The 18965-nt window shown below is 46.1% G+C and overlaps 1 protein-coding gene across 1 annotated transcript; it reads right to left on the bottom strand.

The window, feature by feature from the left end:
* Positions 1–1873: 1873 nt before the first annotated feature.
* On the bottom strand, positions 1874–9385 carry PGAM1 (phosphoglycerate mutase 1). The gene is made up of 4 exons (XM_081157622.1): positions 8575–9385; positions 4662–4936; positions 3707–3887; positions 1874–2961 (listed from the first exon to the last, which is right to left on the bottom strand). The coding sequence occupies exons 1-4, from the start codon at positions 8711–8713 to the stop codon at positions 2792–2794; spliced, it is 765 nt and encodes a 254-aa protein (XP_081013748.1). The 5' UTR covers positions 8714–9385; the 3' UTR covers positions 1874–2791.
* Positions 9386–18965: the final 9580 nt, after the last annotated feature.

Genomic DNA, 18965 nt, shown 5'->3' with positions numbered 1-18965 from the left:
GCCCAAACAGTAATGTTTAGTGATGGTGATATTTGCTAATCTAAAATTTGTTCTAGGAATAAGGATATTCTTTCTGTGCCTTGGGATAGTGATTTTCGGCTTGGGTTAGGTAAACATCAGAATTGCTAAAGCTTTAAAGGGGGGGGAAGCAGGCGGGAGACACAGGTGCCCTAGCTCTGCTTTCACATCTCATGAGATGAACCCAGAGCAAGTGGTTGGGTATTGGGGGGGGGGGGGGTGTTTTTCAGCTCCACAGGTGATTCAGATGTACTACCCTGGCTAAGAAGCACTGTCTTGGGAGGATTGTAGTTGTTGTCCTCCTAGTGGTAATGGTAAATGATGCTGGCTTTCTGTTATTTCCCTGCCCATCAGGCAGTTCTAGTGAGAACCTCTTTACATTGCAAGGAATGGAGACTGCTGTACACTGGAGATGTCAGGACATAGAGTAACATTAATCCAGGATGACCCAGTCTGACTTTGGTGAAGAGCACTTAACCAAACAAAATTACCAGCTTGGTCTAAGATTCAGTACAGGCTAAGAAAACTAACATCCCACCAGGCTGCTGGAGACTTAAATTACCAAAGTTCTTCCTAGGGTTACTGTATCAATCAAATAAAAAACTAAACCTAAAAACCAGGATGTTTAAAAGTATTCAAATTTTAGAATAAGAACCTTGATTTAGTTGAACTAACGTCCTTCACCTGGGTTTCAGTATTTAGAATACCTTCTGACAAGTTTCTACATCTCCTTTGGCCTGTTCTTTTTTCAGAGGTGGTTGGGATTAGAGATTTTGTATGTAGTGTGCCTCACCCAGTGGCTGGCAGAGGAGCTTCATTCTAAATTAACAGATGTTACTTCCTAGTAAGTAAGGCCTTAGGCCTGAGAGAAGGTAAATGTGAGCATCCCTCCCCAGTTGTGTATATAATGTAATTATTCTGCATCAAGTCATTTTAAGAAGTTATGTGTAATTTTTGAGGATATTCACTGACAGTGTTAAAACTTTAGGGGCCAGCCCTAGCCAGTTTGGCTCAGTGGTTAGAGCGTCTGCCTGCAGACTAAAGGGTCCCGGGTTCGATTCCAGCCAAGGTCACATACCTTGGTTGCAGGCTCGGTCCTGGTCCAGGCACAAGCAGGAGGCAACCACTTGATGTGTGTCTCTCACATCAATGTCTGTCTGTCTGTCTCTCTCTCTCTCCCCCCCTTCCCTCCCACTCTGTCTGGAAAAAAAATGGAAAATATATCCTCAGATGAGGATTTAAAAAAAATTTTTTTTTTAACTTTAGGGGCCAGCCCTGGCCTAGTGGCTCAGTTTGTTAGAGCGTTGTCGAAAAACGCCAAGGTTGTAGGTTCAATCCCTGGTCAGGGCACATACAAGAATCAACCAATTAATTCATAAATAGGTAGAGCAGCAAGTTGTTTCTCTCTCTCAAATCAGTAAATAAAACTTTTTAAAAAAATCTTTAGGGGCCAAAAGGAAGGATGTGAATCAAGTCTATAAGTAACTAATAGAGAAGGATTGTTGTGGTTTTTTTAAAAAAAATCTAGTCAGGCCTTTACCTTACTCTAAAGAGGGCACAACAGTTTCAGAATTTGACTTTCCAGTCAAGGAGTATCTGGTAGCCAGCACCACTGTGCAAGAGTTGTAGAGGCAACAGGAATGGAGAGCTCAGCCAGGAAGACCTACCCACCCCCACCCACCAACCTGAGGTGGAAAACCTAGTGATGAACGATTTTGGACCAGGCTATGTAAATTTTGACTGGTTGTCCTGAAGCTCTTAGTCTGTCATACAAAGACTTGGGTAATGAGCCATTTTAGGTTGAATGTTCAAGCTGATTTCCTCAGACAAGAGATAATACACATCACACAGAAAATATTGCACATCACTCCTTTATTATACTGATCTGGAAAAAAGATTTAGTAGTTATGCTCAAAATGCATACTGGGCCCAAGTGGCAGGGCCAAGCAACTGGAACAGGATTCAGAACTCAGACACATGAAAGACGCACCTGGACATGATCAAGAGACATTTCACTGCCATAAAACAAGGCAGGGAAGGGATTCTAAAACAGCAGGATAACTCCTACAACTTACAAGTCAAGGAGCTTATCCCACCTTGGTGTGAGGAATGGCTTACTTTGTGATGACCACATGTGGGAATAGTTCAACCGCCATTAAAAACCCGAGAAGGGTTTTGTTTTGTATTATTTTATATAGATATACTTTTTTTTTGTAAAAGTAAATGCAACACGTAAACATTCAGGACTGATCCCAATCTTCTGGAGCCAGCTTTTCTGGGGTCAGGGAGGAAATATTGGTTTGAATCACCATGCTTTCATCTTCCACTGGAATGAATAGAGCCCCCCAGTCAGTCACCTGACTACACAATAGCACAGGACTGCTCCTGGGGACACAAATAAGCTCTCTTGCCTCCCCTCATTGGTCATGCCTTAGCATAGCTTCCTCCCTATCCCCCTACTCAAGCAAGTCCTTAGTAATAAAGCACTAGCAAAAAAATGGAGTTACTACCTCTAGACTCTTAAATAAGAGCCTTCCCTCTGCTTGGACTGAGGACCCATGCCCCAGAGGTGCCATTCTGACTTGACTGCATGAAGGGAGTGGGTGCAAGAGACAAAATGGCTAAAACAAAGTTGAGAGCCACCAGTCCCCATCTGCAGCTACAACCTAAGATGCCTACAGATGTGGTCAGTGTGACATGTGCACAGGAGAGATGCAGAGGAATGGGATGGGCAGGGAGGGTGTCCTCGGGAAAGCAGTCTGCCTGCTCGCCTTCATTTCTTGGCCTTTCCCTGGGCAGCCACAGCCTCCATGGCTTTACGCACGGTCTCTTCATCCCCCAGGAACTGCATGGGCTTGATGGGCTTCAAGTTCTTGTCCAATTCATAAACAATGGGAATACCAGTCGGCAGGTTCAGCTCCATGATAGCCTCTTCAGAAAGACCTGAAAATACCCACCATGATTAGCCAAGCAAGATATGACTCCACAACACCCCTTAGGTCTATTATTTATCCTCCAGGTGACAAAGGGCTTTGGTAGGAATAAAGCAAGATGCGCTTTCTGCTATTTGAAATAACAACAATCCATACTATATAGGTCCATCTCCCAAGGAATGCCCCCAATACTTATTTCTCAGCCACTGAAAAGCAGAAAAAAGTATGAAAGGTGTGTACCGCAGATCTCTCTCCCAATGTGGGGTCCAGAAGCCCACAGTGGAGCAGGACTTAAATACATCTAAAGTGTCTGATGTAGTCCATCCAGCCTGCCAAAAATCAGCACATCTGGCCTCTAGGCCCTCAGGTGAAACAAACTGAGACTCATGTTGTGATTAAGGAGGATTTTATCAGTTTCAATGGGCAATCCTAGTCTAAAAGTGGGCATCTCAAACGTGAATGTGCATCTGAATCACCTGGGTGATAGATGCAGCTTCTGAATCAAGTCTAAAGTGGAACCTGAGGTTTTGCATGTATAACAAGCACCCGGGGGTCCGGCCACCTCTGCTTCTCCAGAAAATGCTTTGAGAAACAAGGGTATAGGGTGTTTCCTCTAAGAATCAATCCAGACTCTCTCTAAGGCTATCAATATGTCCAGCCCTTTCCAAAAGGTTTCCTTCATACCAAGTAATTAGATCCCTGATTAGTGGCAGTTCTGCTTATCCCTCAAGGGCCCCTCTGAAAAATGTACATACCCTCCAGATGTTTGACAATGCCCCGAAGGCTGTTGCCATGGGCTGCAATCAGTACCCGTTTCCCCTCCTTGATCTGGGGAACTATTTCTTCGTTCCAAAAGGGCAGAGCTCTGGCAATAGTGTCCTTCAGACTCTCACAGGAGGGTAGCTGATCTTCAGTAAGGTCTGCATACCTGCGATCCTAAACAACAAAAAATCCAAGCTCACCATTAGCAGTTGCATCTGTTCTGCCCATTCCTTGCTCCTAAGAGGTCAAAGTGATGGGTAAAGGCCTCTCCCCAGGGCACAGAATGCAGCTGAGAGCTTGCAAAAGGGAAAGTTATCCTGCTCCTTTCTCCCCCATCACCCTCTACTAGGAAAACTAATAGTTCAAAGAAACATTAAGGAAGGAGAAAAGGTTCTTCCCAATTCATTTTACCTTAAAACTGACTTAGGAAGGCCCTACACCTATAGATGGGTTTTGCAAAATATGGTAGTAGAGATATTAAAATATATGTGTTGTTTTTACATAAACAACATAATCAACTAAATCTTTTAACAAGTGAAGGCCATTCCTTGGAGAAGGGGGATTACATATAATTTATGAACTATTTTATCATAAATTATAAACTCAATGGGATTAGGCCACACTAATAAAAGCTAAAGAGTGAGGCCCAGATTCTAATCCCCTGGTCCTAGATTGAGCCAAACCTCAACTTGTACCTTCTTGTACATAACTTACAATTTAAAAAAAAAAATTTTAAATATGTTTTTATTGATTTCAGAGAGAATGAGAGGGAAAGAGAGACAGAAACATCAATGATGAGAGAATCATCGATTGGTTGCCTCCTGCACGCCCTCTACCAGGGATCAAGCCTGCAACTCGGGCATGCACCCTGACTGGAACAGAACCATGACATCCAGGTTCGTGGGTTGATGCTCAACCACTGAGCCACACTGGCCAGGCTGTACATACCTTACTGATGTTGCTGTAGAAGGGATGGTCAGGCTCCATTGGCGGTGGTGGAATATCATAGGAGCGCCTCCAGATCTTTACCTGGGCCTCGCCATGCTTGGCAGCAGTTTCTGCTTTATTAAGGCCAGTCAGACCCCCATAGTGCCGCTCATTGAGACGCCAAGTCCTCACCACAGGCAGCCACATTTGGTCAATGGCATCCAGCACTGTCCAGAGGGTCCGAATTGCTCTCTTCTGCACTGAGGTGAAGCAGATGTCAAACTCATAGCCGGCATCTGGAAATTACAAATTCAAAGTGATGAGCTAATCAGGTCCACTCTGGAGTCAGAATTTTCTTATATATAAATTTCCCATACAGGTAGTACAAACGAATATTTGGCTAAATATTTAATTTTGTATACTCTAGCAGGAAAAGCAGTATTTTGCCTTCGGGGAAAATAAAATTCGTTGACTTTATGTTACAATTGATTACATACCTTCCAGTGGTTTCCCAATAATGAATCTAACCCAAGGCCTAAATGTACTTCATCTAACCTGCCATCTTTGCTGCTTATCCTAATCCCCAGAATGCTGTGCTATAATTAACCACATTTTAAGAACTTATTTCGGCTTCAATTCTTTCAAGAAAAGGATCCTAAAAACTTGGAATTTTTTTTTTTAATGTTTTTGTTGATTTCAGAGAGAAGAAGAGGGAGGGGGAGAAACATCAATGATGAGAGTCATTGATCAACTGCCTCCTGCACACCCCCTAGTAGGGATCAAGCCCACAACCTGGGCATGTGCTCTGACCAGGAATGGAACCATGACCTCCTGGTTCATAGGTCGATGCTCAACCACTGAGCCACACAGGCTGGGCAAAACTTAGACTATCTTAATAAATAACAGTTATAGAGAGCTTACCATCTGTCAGGCACTGGACAAAGTACTTAGTATTTTATTTATTTAGTCTTTATAACAATCCTATGAGGTTACAATCCTTAAAATCTATTCTACCAGTTAAGAAAAATAACGACTAGAGGAGTAAAGCAAATTATGCAAAGTCACAGCTATTACCTGAGAGAGATTAAAACCCAGGCTGTGTGTGACTCCAAATTCCAACTCATAACCACTATCTCTAGCTATTTCTATATTTTCCTAAACCCTAAGGATCCTGATGTTTGTATTTTAGTTAGAACTCTAACTTCTGATTGATAATTACTAACATATTTCAGTCCTCTCTAACCTCTGGTCTAGGGTGAGTGTGATTTTTAAATTCCCAACAATTAGTACACAACAAAAGCTCCTAGACGATGCAGATAAAACTTTTTTGCATGAAATTATATTTTCACTATAAAGTATGGAAATAGCATCACAATCTCTTCATCCACAGTTCCTCTCTACGACAAAGTGTCAGCCTATTCCTGAGTACCCTGAGAGGAATATACATACGTAGGTCAGCTGTTAAACCAAGTTTAGAAGCCACTCATTGGGGAGAGAGCAAATGCTGGGTACTGCCTGACTCATTTAAAAACAAGTCTCCTCCACACAGTTATTGAGGAGTGGCAGTCAAGAGTTATGTTGGCCCAACCAGTAGGTTACAACAATTAATCTTACTTCATGTTTCATGAAAGATTATTCTCCCTCCCACTGTGGGGGAATAGGCCCCTTTCCTAATGTACTAGGCCAGGAAAACAGTCCTGTTCTCCTCCATGAGGCTACAAGGCCCTCTTTGAAACTCAGCACACTTTCCTGGGTATTACCTCAACTTGAAGTTGCCAACAGTCATTAATGAAATGTGAAGTGAAATTTCCTGCCGTCATTCAACTGAGAATGAGGGGCCGTAGGAACTACACTGATGGGGGAGGAGGGTTAACCACTAGGAAACCACCACTACCCACCAGGAAAGCGGGCACAGAGCTCACCACTGAGCCTCAGGACAAGTCCTAGCAGACTCGGTTACCATCTCCTCCCGAACCTTAAGGGGAGGAAAGGTGCTGAATAATAGGCTGAGTCACTGGAAAGCAACTACCCAGAGTGCAAGCCTCAGCTCCCATGCTGAAAAGCTACTGGTTATTTCACTGCAATTATTTCCACTTGAAACGGAATACACAAATAGGTCGTCAAGGAGAAAAGCAGTTCCCCTTAGGACTCAATAGAATTCGAAAGCCTCTTCCTTTAACGTGCCCATCAAGCAAAAGCATAGTTTAGGACACTCCCAGGGATGGATTTGCTGGTGTGGGGTGTATGGACTCCACCCCCACCCGACCTCACCCCCTCCCCACCCCCTACCCCCCGAGAAAGCTTGCTTTGAGAAACTCAGTTCTCACTAGCTGCCTCCTGAAATCAGATTCAAGAATCTATAAACCCTACTATTACTTAAAGCCCTGGTGAATTTAATGAATTTACTCTAGATATTTTATATTATTAGATTATTAGTAATGGCCTTCATCATTCCAAGTTTTTGTTTAGTTTTTCATTTATTAATATAATCTACGATGCCTGTAATAGGTATTAAGATTTTAAATGGGACTTTTTAAAACTAATGCTACCAACATTTACTTAAAAACTGAAACGGTCTGTTATTTCAAGGGAGATTACAAATTTAACCTTTTGATCAGTCTTACAGGACAGCTACAATTTTTTTTCCTTGGCTAATCATCAGCAAACCACAACAGACCTATACAGTTCTTCCTGCCAGCAGCAAGAGAGAAAATGGCCTCCTTTAGCAGCACTCTCCCTTTCCCGGCCTCTCCTAAACAGTATGAGGTCACACCAGACCATCCCAAAGCATTCACACACCGGCAGCGAAGTTACATTTCCCAGACTTTCCAAACCGTTGCTTTATTTCAAAAGTATCTACAGTGAAGGCAAGAAGCTAGAGAGAGCAACCTGGGGCCAAATACCTGTGCCACATCAACCAGGCATCAGTGACCTGGTTTCTTTGTCCAGAGGTTAGAAGGAAGCAAGGCCAGAACTGGCCAATGCACCTCCTCAGTCCAAAGATTCTTCAGCTTGCTGGCAGCAGGGAATGCTCCCTTATTAGCATTCCAAAATCACAGAGCTTTCTGCCACAGGGGGCAACCCTGGCTACGCAAGCTTATCTCACTGCCACTTCCACCTTTGCCCAGCGTCCTTGGCCAGCAGCCTACCAGCTCCTCACACCCACCCCTTACTCAACCCAGAACTGAGGCCAATGCACTGGACTAAGAAGATATGACCTTGGACAAGTCATCTTTCCAATCCTCACTATCCCAGCTATAAAAAGAGGGCCAGGAAGGGATGGGAAGGAAGGACACAAAATCTGTATACTTTCTGGGGCTGTGGAAAGGATCAAGTCAAATCATTCATTCATTCACTCAATACATCTGCAGGTGTATTTTGGGTACAGGATTTGTGGAATGCTGCTGAGCAGCAAAGGCCTACACAAGAACGGGATTTCTTGGTATATTGATGCCTCCTGCTGTACCGCCCCTTCCCCAGCGCCGTGTCACTCCCCCCACAGCGGGAGATAAGCGTGTGACCAGTGGCTTCACTAGGATCCGCAGCAGCCTCTTGAGAAGGCTTGGTTACAGCTGCTAGAAGACACCGGGCGTCCAATTTAACAACCCGTCCCCAAGTTACTAAGTGCTCAGACTAGAAAGGCGAATTTCGCAAGGCGGTGCGGTGAAGAGCACAACCGGGTACGGGGCGGGGGGAGGGGTTCGCCTCGGGTCCACTTCCTGACGCGCGGCCCCTCACACTCTACTGGGTGACCTTGAGCAAGTCGATTCCCCACCCTGGGCTCATTTTCTCAACTGCAAAATAAACTGCTGTTGAAATGAAGCCCAAGGTCTCGGCCTTCTCTGAGAGGGCTCGGGGACGAGCCGGGCGGCCCTGACCGAGCAGTGCCGCCCGAGCCTTCGCACCCCCACCCACAGCGCGGCCGGCTCCGTACCTCGCAGCGCCTGCCCGCCGCGCTTCGCCTCCTCGTGCCCCGCCGGGCTCAGGTCCGCGTCGTACCAGCCGCTGAAGCGGTTCTCCAGGTTCCACGCGCTCTCGCCATGCCGGATCAGCACCAGCTTATAGGCGGCCATGGCAGCGGTTCCGAGCGCGGTACAGCCTGGGGCTCGCAGAGATTCCGAAGCTGCAGGCCGGCCCCCGACCCCCTACCGCGCCTGCGCGTTCGCGCCCTAAATCTTTCCACTCCCTGGGAACCACTGTCCGCCCGCCGGGTGTGCGCATGCGTCCCATGCCGGCGCCGCGGCCGCCGCGGGGAGGCGGTGAACACGGTGCGCCGGCGCGCATGCGGTCTCCGCGTCCGGCCGGCGCCCGGCGCGGCAGTCACGGAGCGCACGTAAGCGCCCGGGGCGGCGGGGCTGTGGGCGGCCCGGCCCGGCCCGAGTGTCCGGAAGGCGCGCTGCCCGCCTGGCGTAGTTCACTGTAGTAAAAGGGCCCTTATCGTTTGACTCGCACTTGGCCCCGCCACGCGCAGAATTTCATTCGCACACGAATCCTCATCTTTGGCTTGCTCTGTGTCTGGGCAGTTCCTGGAACCTCGCGCGGCCTCATCTGTAAATGGACGTCACAAATGCTTAGCTCTTGCCTATCCACCTGGAAGATGCTCGGCAAATAGTTGTATTGCGGTCATTTCAATGGACACCGATCTATTTTACACAAGGAGACTGGCCCTGGCTGCTGCTTCCGAAGCCGCGCTGCTGGACCTGCTGCCTGCCGCGCCTCCGAGCCTCCCGGGCCTGCAGAGCTCCGCAGAGGAGCAGGCGCAGCCCTCCAACACGCCTGCTCTGCCCTGCACCCAGCCAGCACTTTAAACACCTGCTTGTCTACACGGGACATCTGTAATGTTTTTAAAATAAAATTTAAAAAAAAAGTAATACACTACATTAAAGAAAGAAAAAACACGTGATTTTCTGAATTGATGAAAAAAAGGCTTTTGACCCAATTCAAAACTCTGCCATGGTAAAAACCCACATAAAACTAGAATGTGGATAGTAATGATGGCTACATGGTATTATGAACGTAATGCCACTGAATTCAATTGTACACTTAAAAATGCTTAAAATTCTAAATCTTATGTGATATACATATGTCAAATATTGCAAAACAAGATAGATTTTATATATATATATATATGCTTATCTGGACAGCTCTGTGCTGCTGGTGCCAGAATGAAATTGTGTTGTGTGCTATATTTTGACAATGTAGAAAAATTTTTAACACATGCTCATGAAGTAACTAGTATGTGCCAGGCGGTGTTATAAGCGCTGTGCAAACGTTAACTCTTCTACTTCTCATCTCATAATGATCTTATGAAGCAGATTTTCCCATTACCGATGAGGGAACAGAGATGAGGTCGTTTATCCAAGGTTACAGGAGCCAGGATTCAAGCCTAGGCTGGCTGGCTTCCAAATCCATGCATGCATGCTCTTACCTACTACTTCCCGTGACTTCCACATTTTAGTCACTTGTTGACTTTGAAGAGTGGGAAGGATTTGAGAGGCAGAGAAAAGGCACTTTGGGAACAACATGAACCAAAGCATAAAACTGGCTTGTAGATAACTCATCATAATAGCCACCCTTTGTGTGTCAAGTTTTTAAATGTATTATCTCAACCCTCCAGCAATTCCTGTAATGTAGGTACTGTTATAGCTCCATTCCAAAGATGAGGAAACTGACACCCAAAGTAATAATTTGTACAAAATCACAGCTCAGAGTGGATGAGAAACCAGAACTAAAGCCAAGCAGTCCAACAGCCTAATATGTGCTCTAACCACAATACTCCACTGCTTCTATCCTCTGCAGCTGGGAGAAGATGGGATTTGGTGACTGGAGAGGTGACCGGGACGAATCCAGCACTAAAAGCTGTATCCGGAACTCACAAAAATCCCAGGGCTGCAAAGTAAGAACTGTGCTGGAAGGACTCCGTGTTCAAACTCTAGGTGTGGCCCAAATGGGAGTCCTTGAAAGACTTCCTCTTAGGAAGCTGTCCCTCTGGTCATTTCTGCTGCTTGGTTATCCCAACCCTGATGGCCAGGCCCTCCCAGGGAGAGCTTAACATTGGCTTTTCAGACTGTACTTTTTGTCCCTCTGCCTTGGCCCTAAATCCATGCTCCCAGTCTAACTCCTGTCATGTTCCTTTCTCCTTGCCCTGCTCTCTACTTCTATTCAAGATTTCTGTGCTTTTGTCTAGCCAGGGTCTCACATTTCTGCAATGAGTAGAAAGCATAAGAAGGGCGAAATCCAAGTTCAAATATGTCTCTGTTTCTGTTTAACTGTTGGACCTAAGATGGATCACTCAACATCTCATCTTCAGCTTCCCCATCTGTAAACTGGGACAATAATCATAGTTAGATCCACTTAAAGCACTGATGTGAGAGAAAAGAGATGATGTATGGGAAGCACTTAGCACTGTGCCTAGGAAATAGTCATAAATAACAATAAATATATTAACACATTAATAATAAATATTATTAGCAATGTTATCAAGAAGCAAAAAAGACTTAATGAAGGGCACCATTTCAAAGGGTGTGAGTCTGGAGGTCCATGGACAGACTTCCATTCCAGCTAGATGCCTGGTAAGGAATGGCTTGCCCACTGGGGTTGGAACTGGGATAATTAGGATACTTTGGACAGGAGGCCAAGGGCATCTGTACCAACAGCCTTGAGAAGGACCTCAGGAATCTTACTTTATTCCTTTCACCAATCTCCTCTGCCTCCTGAAGGAGTCTCTCATCTCCTTGGAATTCTGTGGAACTCTGATAATTTTACAAACCTCACAGGATATCTACCTTGATCATCAGAGTTTTGTGGGGGTTTTTAATGTATGCATCAGATCTACTCCACTAGAAACTCCTGAGGATGGGCACATGCACTCAGCATGATGCCTTTCCCTTGGTAGACTCCCTCAGGATTCCTGAGTGTCTGAACTGGAAGTGACCTTAAAAATCCTCAACTACAAGCCCCCACCTCCTGGCATCCCCAGTTCTCATGTAACAGATGAGGAAAGTGAGGTGAACCATTCAAAAGAAAAGATAAACTGGGACCACGTTCATCAGTGAGAAGTTAGAGATGATCCACGGAGAAGGGTCCCCAAGCTGGGACTTGCTGTGTCAGAAAGAGAGAGGCAGGAGCCCAGAGAGATATGGACGGAGAGGGAGGGGTATGGGAAGGACTGTTGAGAGGACTGTCCAGGCTTTGCAGCTGGAATTCAGGATTTCCAGGCAGAGATGGGGAATCCATACAGCATCACCAATCTGGGAAGAAGCTTAGAGCCTATCAAGACAAGGTGATTTCTCAAATGTCAGGAAGGGTAAGGATAAATCAGTGTGTTTTGCCTGCCAGTACTTTTTTCTTAATTTTTAATTGTTATCTCTACTGAACACAAGGCACACAGACATTTGTCAGGGCGGATACGTGGGCTGATTCTGGATGCATTCACACATTCTGAGGACAAACCAAGTGCAAGGGGCTCTGATCACAGAGCAGCCTGAGACTCCTCCTAAGTCACTGCCCTCCCTCTCTGCCCTTTAGGGAGCAACTGTGGCCAATAAGTCCAGTCCCCTTCCTGAATGGAGTGTGGGCTTGGGCATCTATGTTCCAAAGTCTTCTTAGGGGTTTCAGAGTGACCCAGCTGGGGCCCTCGACCAGTCAGCCGTATGAGATCTCACTGCCGCCACAAGTACATTCCATACATTTGTCAGAATGGTTTTAGGTCAGCACTTAGTGACTGCTTACTGAGGAAAGCTATTAACGGCACCTGTCCGCCAACAGCAAGGTGACCAGGTTTCCAATATTCCTGTTAAGGGTTTTGCCAGGGGTAGAGCAGGGGTGCTGATGGCTGTCAGACTTCTGACTGCAATGGAGGAAGATGCCTGTCTCCCAGAGGTGACAACAGGGGCGAGCTCAGGGTTGTCCAGCCTGAGAAACGTGGACTAGAAAGAACCACCATCAGAAACTCAGGAGCTCTCAAGTGGTTAAACATAGAGTTGCTGTATGACCCAGCAACTCCACTCCTAGGTGTATACTCAAGAGGTGTATGCGTCCACACAGCAACTTGTACACAAATGTTTATAGCAGCACTATTCACATTGGCCAAAGGTGGAACCAACCCAAATGCTCATTGACTGATAAACAAAACGTGGTGTTATCGCCATCCAATGGTATGTTATTCAGCCAGAAAAAGGGATGAATGAAGTACTGACACATGCCACATGGATGCGCCTTGAAAACATTATGCTCAGTGAAAGAAATAGGGCATAAAAAGTGACATATTGTATGATTTCATTTATATGATATGTCCAGAATAGGTAAATCCATAGGGACAGAAAGATTAGTGGCTGCCTAGGGCTGGGAGCTTGGGGATAATAAATAAAGGGTCTGGCGTTTCTCTGTGAGGTGATGAAATGTTCTAAAATTGACTGGTGATGGTGGCACATCTGTCACTGTACTGGAAACCACTAAATTGTACACTTGAAATGGGTGAAGTGGATGGTATATAAATTATATCTCAATAAAGCTTTTTAAAAAGGTTTTTTAAATTGCTTAAAAAAAAAAAAAAAAAGGCACAGAAAACCACATGAGCCTAGCCAGCAAAAGCCATTGCTCAGCGGCAGAGAGTGGGCGTGGGTGGAGAGCCTGGGGGAAAAGCAGCTGCCAGCTTTCAGTGCTCATCCCGATGCAGCTCCAAGTCTCCGCAGACGGTTCCAGGGGTGACCTCTGGGGTGTGTTGGGTAAGGACACGTGCTGCTTTTTTTTAATCCTCACTGGAGGATATTTTTTTCATTGCTTGTCAGAGAGAGTGTTAGGAAGAGAGAGAGAGAAACATTGATTGGTCGCCTCCCGCATGCACCCCAACTGGGGCCGGGGATCGAGCCTGCAACCGAGGTACGTGCTCTTGACCAGAATCGAACCCAAGACCCTTCAGTCCGAGGGCCCACGCTCTAACCACTGAGCAGACTGGCCGGGGCCACATGTGCTTCTTGCTGAGCCAACAGAGACATGAAGGAGGGATGAAGAAGAGTCCTCAGTGGAGGGGCGACAAAAACTGACTGTGAAGTCTGGACCGGGCCCCACACTCTGGTTGTTGGCACCTCCCCTCTCTTTCCCGGACAAGTGACTGGAGTCCCATTTCTGATTTGATATGTGAACCTGGGTCAGGGCCCTCCCCTGCTATAAGACTAATTTCCCTGACCCCTGTATTGGGACCCCCCCTAACCCCAGGATCCTGGAGGGAAATGACAGAAACAGGGTCTTATTGCCACAGCCTGGACCAGGCAGGTGCCTCGCCCCAGGCAGCCTCTAAATCCTTTTGAGGTTTATCCCCTTGAGCAAACACGGTCTGCTGTTAAAGTAGCAGCGGGAGGGTGAATGATTTGAGCTGGCCAACACTTGAGAGTGAAAAGAAAGTTCTCACATCCAAGGAGAGACTGTCCTGTTGCCATGGCAACAAGTAACCACCCCCACCTCTTAAACCCTTTAATCAATGGCAACTCGTCCCTTTTTACCTGAACAATGACAGCTTGCGTCAGTGGGCACGCTTCCCTAAGCCAGCCAACCGGCAACAGCCATGCTCTGGCTCCTTAACCAGTCCCTGAACTCCCTCCCCTGGCTGTGCCCATCGCTGACCTTCACACCGCCCAGCACCTTATAGAAGGTCACCTTCCTGCTCCACCCAGAGGCTGCACCTAATGGGCATTGCTCTGCCTTCCTAAGGAATAGATTCAGCTTTTTGTTTCAGATATCAAGAGGTGGTCTTGTCCTAAGACACACTCATGTTCTGGAATATTGCCTTCCTGGGAGTAATCTATCCTCACTTCTAGGGCCACTGCTAGCCTTTATGGTGTCATTGGTGCTTTAGAAAAAGGCCAGCCTTTCTTCTAGGCAAGGCCCCAATGAGAATTGATTTCATTTGATGGGAGCGGGGAGGGCTGCAATGCACTAAACTGAAAGACGACATTTCCCAGCCATTTCTGCAAGCTAAATTCAGCCAAATTACTAATTTCTGGCAAATCAGATGTAAGTGGAACTGGCTTAAAGGGAGATGACTTGGCTGGGATGTGAGCCTTTTGGCTCTTCCTCCCCTCCTTCTTTCTACATCCAGGCATCAGCCTGGATTGTGAATGTGATGGTTGGAGCTCCTGCAGCCCATCTTTGGAGCATGAGGTGACACTGAGGATGGAAGTCGCGCAGCATGGAGAGTGAAGCAGAAAAGTAGAGGAAGCCCAGGATCCTGAAGACTCAGGAGCCACCATGCCAGCGTGGACTTCCCCTCCAACTCCCTATTTCCTGAACATGAAAGAACTAATCCCGTGTATTTAGGCCACTGTAGCCAGGTGTCTATTACAGCCAGCTGAACATGATTCCTTCCCAATACAGAGGTCCTGACCAGAACCGGGGGCGGAGGGCTGGAGTGGTAAGTGAAGAAAGGTTTAATCTGAGGGTAAGAATGAATTTTCGGGCATCAGGGTGCCAGGTCGGAGTGGTGATTATGCTGTTTCTCTTCACACAAACTCCCTTCTGTCAGCTGAGGAAAGGGTAGACTCCACCTTTGAGCAGGAGCACATCTGCCACTCCCAGGTTCCAGTCCGTTTCACACTTGGAAGGAAACACACTTCCTCTTTAGTACAGCAGGCCATTTGCTCGCTCCTCAGACTTACTCTAGGAAGCCAGCTCTTTTGCTAAAAGCTCTTCTTTGGCCAAATGGAATGTTGATGCCCCAGAAGCTGAGGGACATTTGGTCTTCAGCAGTGATGTGCCCTGCGTGGTGCTAAACATTCTGCATGCATTATTTCACATTTTTAGATGAGGAGACTGTGGCTCACAAAGTTGAGCCATCTGCCCCCAGCCACACCTAAGATGTGGCCCCAAAGGCAGGTGTGCCTAAGTCCAAAACGTGAGCTTTAACACAGCTCTAGAAGTTAGGGAAATGCTCTGGAGCAGCTGTACTTCCACTGCCTTGGGCATGATGGGCTGCCCAGGGTAATAAAGGCCTTCTCCCTCCTCCAGAGCTTGGGCACCCAGATCATCCACTTCCTCTTTGGGGCAAGGGGCTAGGCCCCAACTTCCCTTTCCTCCTGCCCAGTATCATAACAGATTACAGCCCCACTGACCTAAAAATGGCCTTCTTGCTCCCCGGGGGCTCAGTGCTTTGAGTGTAGCACCCCTGTTCCCTCCACATGTGCCTCATAGATGGTTTTAAGAGCAGTGCTACAGAGGGGGCTCCTGGACTAAGAGTTGGATCTCCTGGCTTCTGCCCATTGGCCAACTGTGTGACCTTGAGGGTGTCGCTGAACCTCATGTTTCCCGATCTGTGAAATGACGACATTCCCTCTGTCCTCCTCACTTAGATAATAAGTGAGGTGTTTTGTATCTCAAGAAGTGTTTTTAGGATAATAATTAGCTCACACTCATTGCCTGCTCACTATGTGCCAAGCAGTGTGCTAAGCACTTTATATGTATTCTCTTATTTAGTTCTCATAAACTCTATGGATAGGCTTCTTAATTCCATTTGACAGATGAGGAAAACTGAGGCTCAGAGAGGAATGTGACTGGCTCCAGGTTGCACAGCAAGTGGTAGTCCTTGGATTCTAACCCAGAGGGTGTAACCACAGGACCCATCCTACAGATGTGAATACTTACTCATTAGCCGTTTATATGTAGTGTGGCTAATCATGGAGATGGCTGATGCTTCTGGATGGAAGATATTGCTGGAATTCAGGGTTGGAGAGGTTTGTTCTTCACCAAAAGGTGAACCCTGGAATGCAGAATTGGGAGAGTTTGTGCTCAGGCCATCTGGGTGCCTCTTGTTCCCTCACCACACGCTTCCTGGAGGAGGCTCTGTGCAGTTATCTCAGCAGGGAGGGCCAGCAGATGGCCGGTGGCCCTCCAATACCCATCCCAGACTGGTGGTTCCCCCAGGGGCTCTATCTAGTTGTGATGCAGACTCATTTGAAGGCCAGCAGATGTCTACTGCCTAGGAAAAGGATGGGAAGGCTGCCATGCCCATGGGCCTAGTCATCTCTCCATCTGATTTGCAAAATCCCAGCCTGTCTCGCTGGTATTGCTGCTGCTTTGAAGAATTTTAGCCTTAACTGGTTGGTTGTAGAGCTCCCTCTGGTGGCAAAGGTGCACCACTGCATCCTCCGCAAGAGAACCACTAACAACATTTTTGGAGTCGTGCATACTGAATCCTCAGAGTAGCCCAGTGGGTTCAGTATTATTATTATTATCAGTATTATTCTTATTATTATTTAAGAATGTGTAATGGAAACTCAGAGAAGTTAAACCCTTGCTCAGTGTCCTGCGGTAAAGTAAATTCAAACTCAAACTCAACAGTTTCTCTACTTTCTCTCAGCAACTGTCCCCACATCTAGACCTCTGGTCATGAACACCAGCTTGCTTACAGCAGTTTCCAAACTCGACTTCCTCTTCCTTCACAGGCCACCAGTTCCCTTTTTCAGCTTTACTGCCCAGGTCTCAGCCTGGATTCCAGGAGTGGGGCCCAACCAGAGGGTGGAGGTGTTGACACCTGCGGCTGGAGGTGCAAGGCTCTGAGTCAGCTCTGGGCTCTGTCTTCTCTGCAGTGACACCCTCTCACATCGACCATCTTTTATGGAGTCAAACCATCTCATATTTGGTCTTCCCTTTTTCCTGCTGCTTTCTATTTTTCCCAGCATTATTGTCTTTTCCAAAGATCCCTGCCTTCTCAGGTCGTGCCCGAAGTAGGACAGCTTCAGTTTTGACATTTTGTAGCTTATAAACACCAGAAATTTATTTCTTACAGTTTTGGCGACTGGATGTCTGAGATCAGGGTGCCAGCATGGTTGGGTAAGGACCCATTTTCTAGTTCACGGCCATTGCCTTCTCACTGTGTCTTCACATGGTGGAAGGGGTTAGGGATCTCTCTGGACTCTCTTTTATAAGGCACCAATTCCATTCATGAGGGTTCCACCCTCACAACTTAAGCACCTCCCAAAGATCCCACCTCTTAATACTATTATTTTGGGGAGTTAGGATTTTAACATATAAATTTTGGGGTGACACAAACATTTAGATCACAGTGTTATTGGGGGAAGTGTAGCTTTTGGGGTGCTTCAAGAAAAAGAATTTCTTCAAGTTTCCTATGGGAGGATGGGGTATCATGAGTTTTGTGGAAAGTTTTATTGATGATGTAAAATTAAGGGAGTTTACCTCCAAGGTCCCATGTCCATTGGTCCCACCATGGGAAAAGTCCAATCTTGTCTTCAGCAGGGCTAGAATTAAGGCCACTGCCCAGACTCACCACTCCATATTAAAGCACAGTCCAGTCCAGCATCTGGCTAGCTTAGTTTGTGTTCCCAGCTGTAGTCTATTGCAAGTGAAAGAAGCTGGATGTGAAAATTTTGTTGACTTCTGGTTCATTTAGAACAGAAATTTTCAACCTTTTTCATCTCATGGCACACATAAACTAATTACTAAAATTCTGCTGCACACCAAAAAATGTTATATTTTTGCTGATCTGACAAAAAAAAATAGGTATAATTTTGATTTGTTCACACCAGACAGTTATCATTGTGTTGGCTGTTGTCTTTTTTTTATTTGACAACCTAAGGGAAAAGAGGTCAGTGCCCCTGACTGGTCAGGTATTGCATGCTTTAAAAATTCTTGCAGCACACCAGTGTGCCACAGTACACCAGTTTAAAACTGCTGATTTAGAAGATTCGACTTTCGAAGTGTCTTATTAATGGGAGCTAAAAAAACCTGTAAAATTAATGTTTAAAGCCTAATCAGTCAAAACCCACCAGGATCAAGCCTTAATCTGACAAAATCAGATTTATTGATATTAAGGGAGGGAATTCATTGAAAGAGATGGGAGGGAAGCGTCTTTTGTAAAATTTGGGTTCTGGCTAAAGAAGTTGGATGCAAAAATTTGGGGGAAAGGTTGCAGGGGATTGAGAATGAGTTCTGGATTGGTTGCTGGTTCTGAAGTGGAATTAGAAGATTGAGCGCTGTTCATCAGGATAGTTTAGGAAATGGGTATCTATCCCCAATAATAAATGAAAATAGCTAAGCAGGTTTAGGGCATCACTCACTGTTTTTTTCTCTTTTCAGCCAAACTGATTTTTACTCTTTCAGGTTTGGCCAGTTTTGACTGTCAACTTTCAAAAAAATTTGTTTCTACGCTTAACTTTTGGAATTAAAAATTTTAAAAATAATATAAATGCAGGCAGGCTTGCTTGTTTGTTTTACATGGCTCACTCCTATTGCCAAGAGCCAGGGCGCTGGAGTAGGAGCCGACCGGATCCCAAACCACACAACTTACTGCCCAGCGGCAGATCTCCTCTGAGCGGC

The sequence above is a fragment of the Miniopterus schreibersii genome, assembly GCF_964146895.1.
Source record: "Miniopterus schreibersii genome assembly, chromosome: 14".
NCBI classification, from domain to species: domain Eukaryota; kingdom Metazoa; phylum Chordata; class Mammalia; order Chiroptera; family Miniopteridae; genus Miniopterus; species Miniopterus schreibersii.
Note: the sequence above shows the minus strand (reverse complement) of the source record. Positions and strands in the feature narration are given on the sequence as shown.

Bases quoted from the DNA above. Each gene is read 5' to 3' on its own strand.
- PGAM1 (XM_081157622.1), bottom strand. From the start codon at position 8,713: ATGGCCGCCTATAAGCTGGTGCTGATCCGGCATGGCGAGAGCGCGTGG. The intron at 3,888-4,661 runs GTATGTACAGCC...TTTGTTGTTTAG, and splicing joins TCTACAGCAACATCAGTAAG to GATCGCAGGTATGCAGACCT. The intron at 2,962-3,706 runs GTATGTACATTT...GGGTATTTTCAG, and splicing joins CATTGTCAAACATCTGGAGG to GTCTTTCTGAAGAGGCTATC.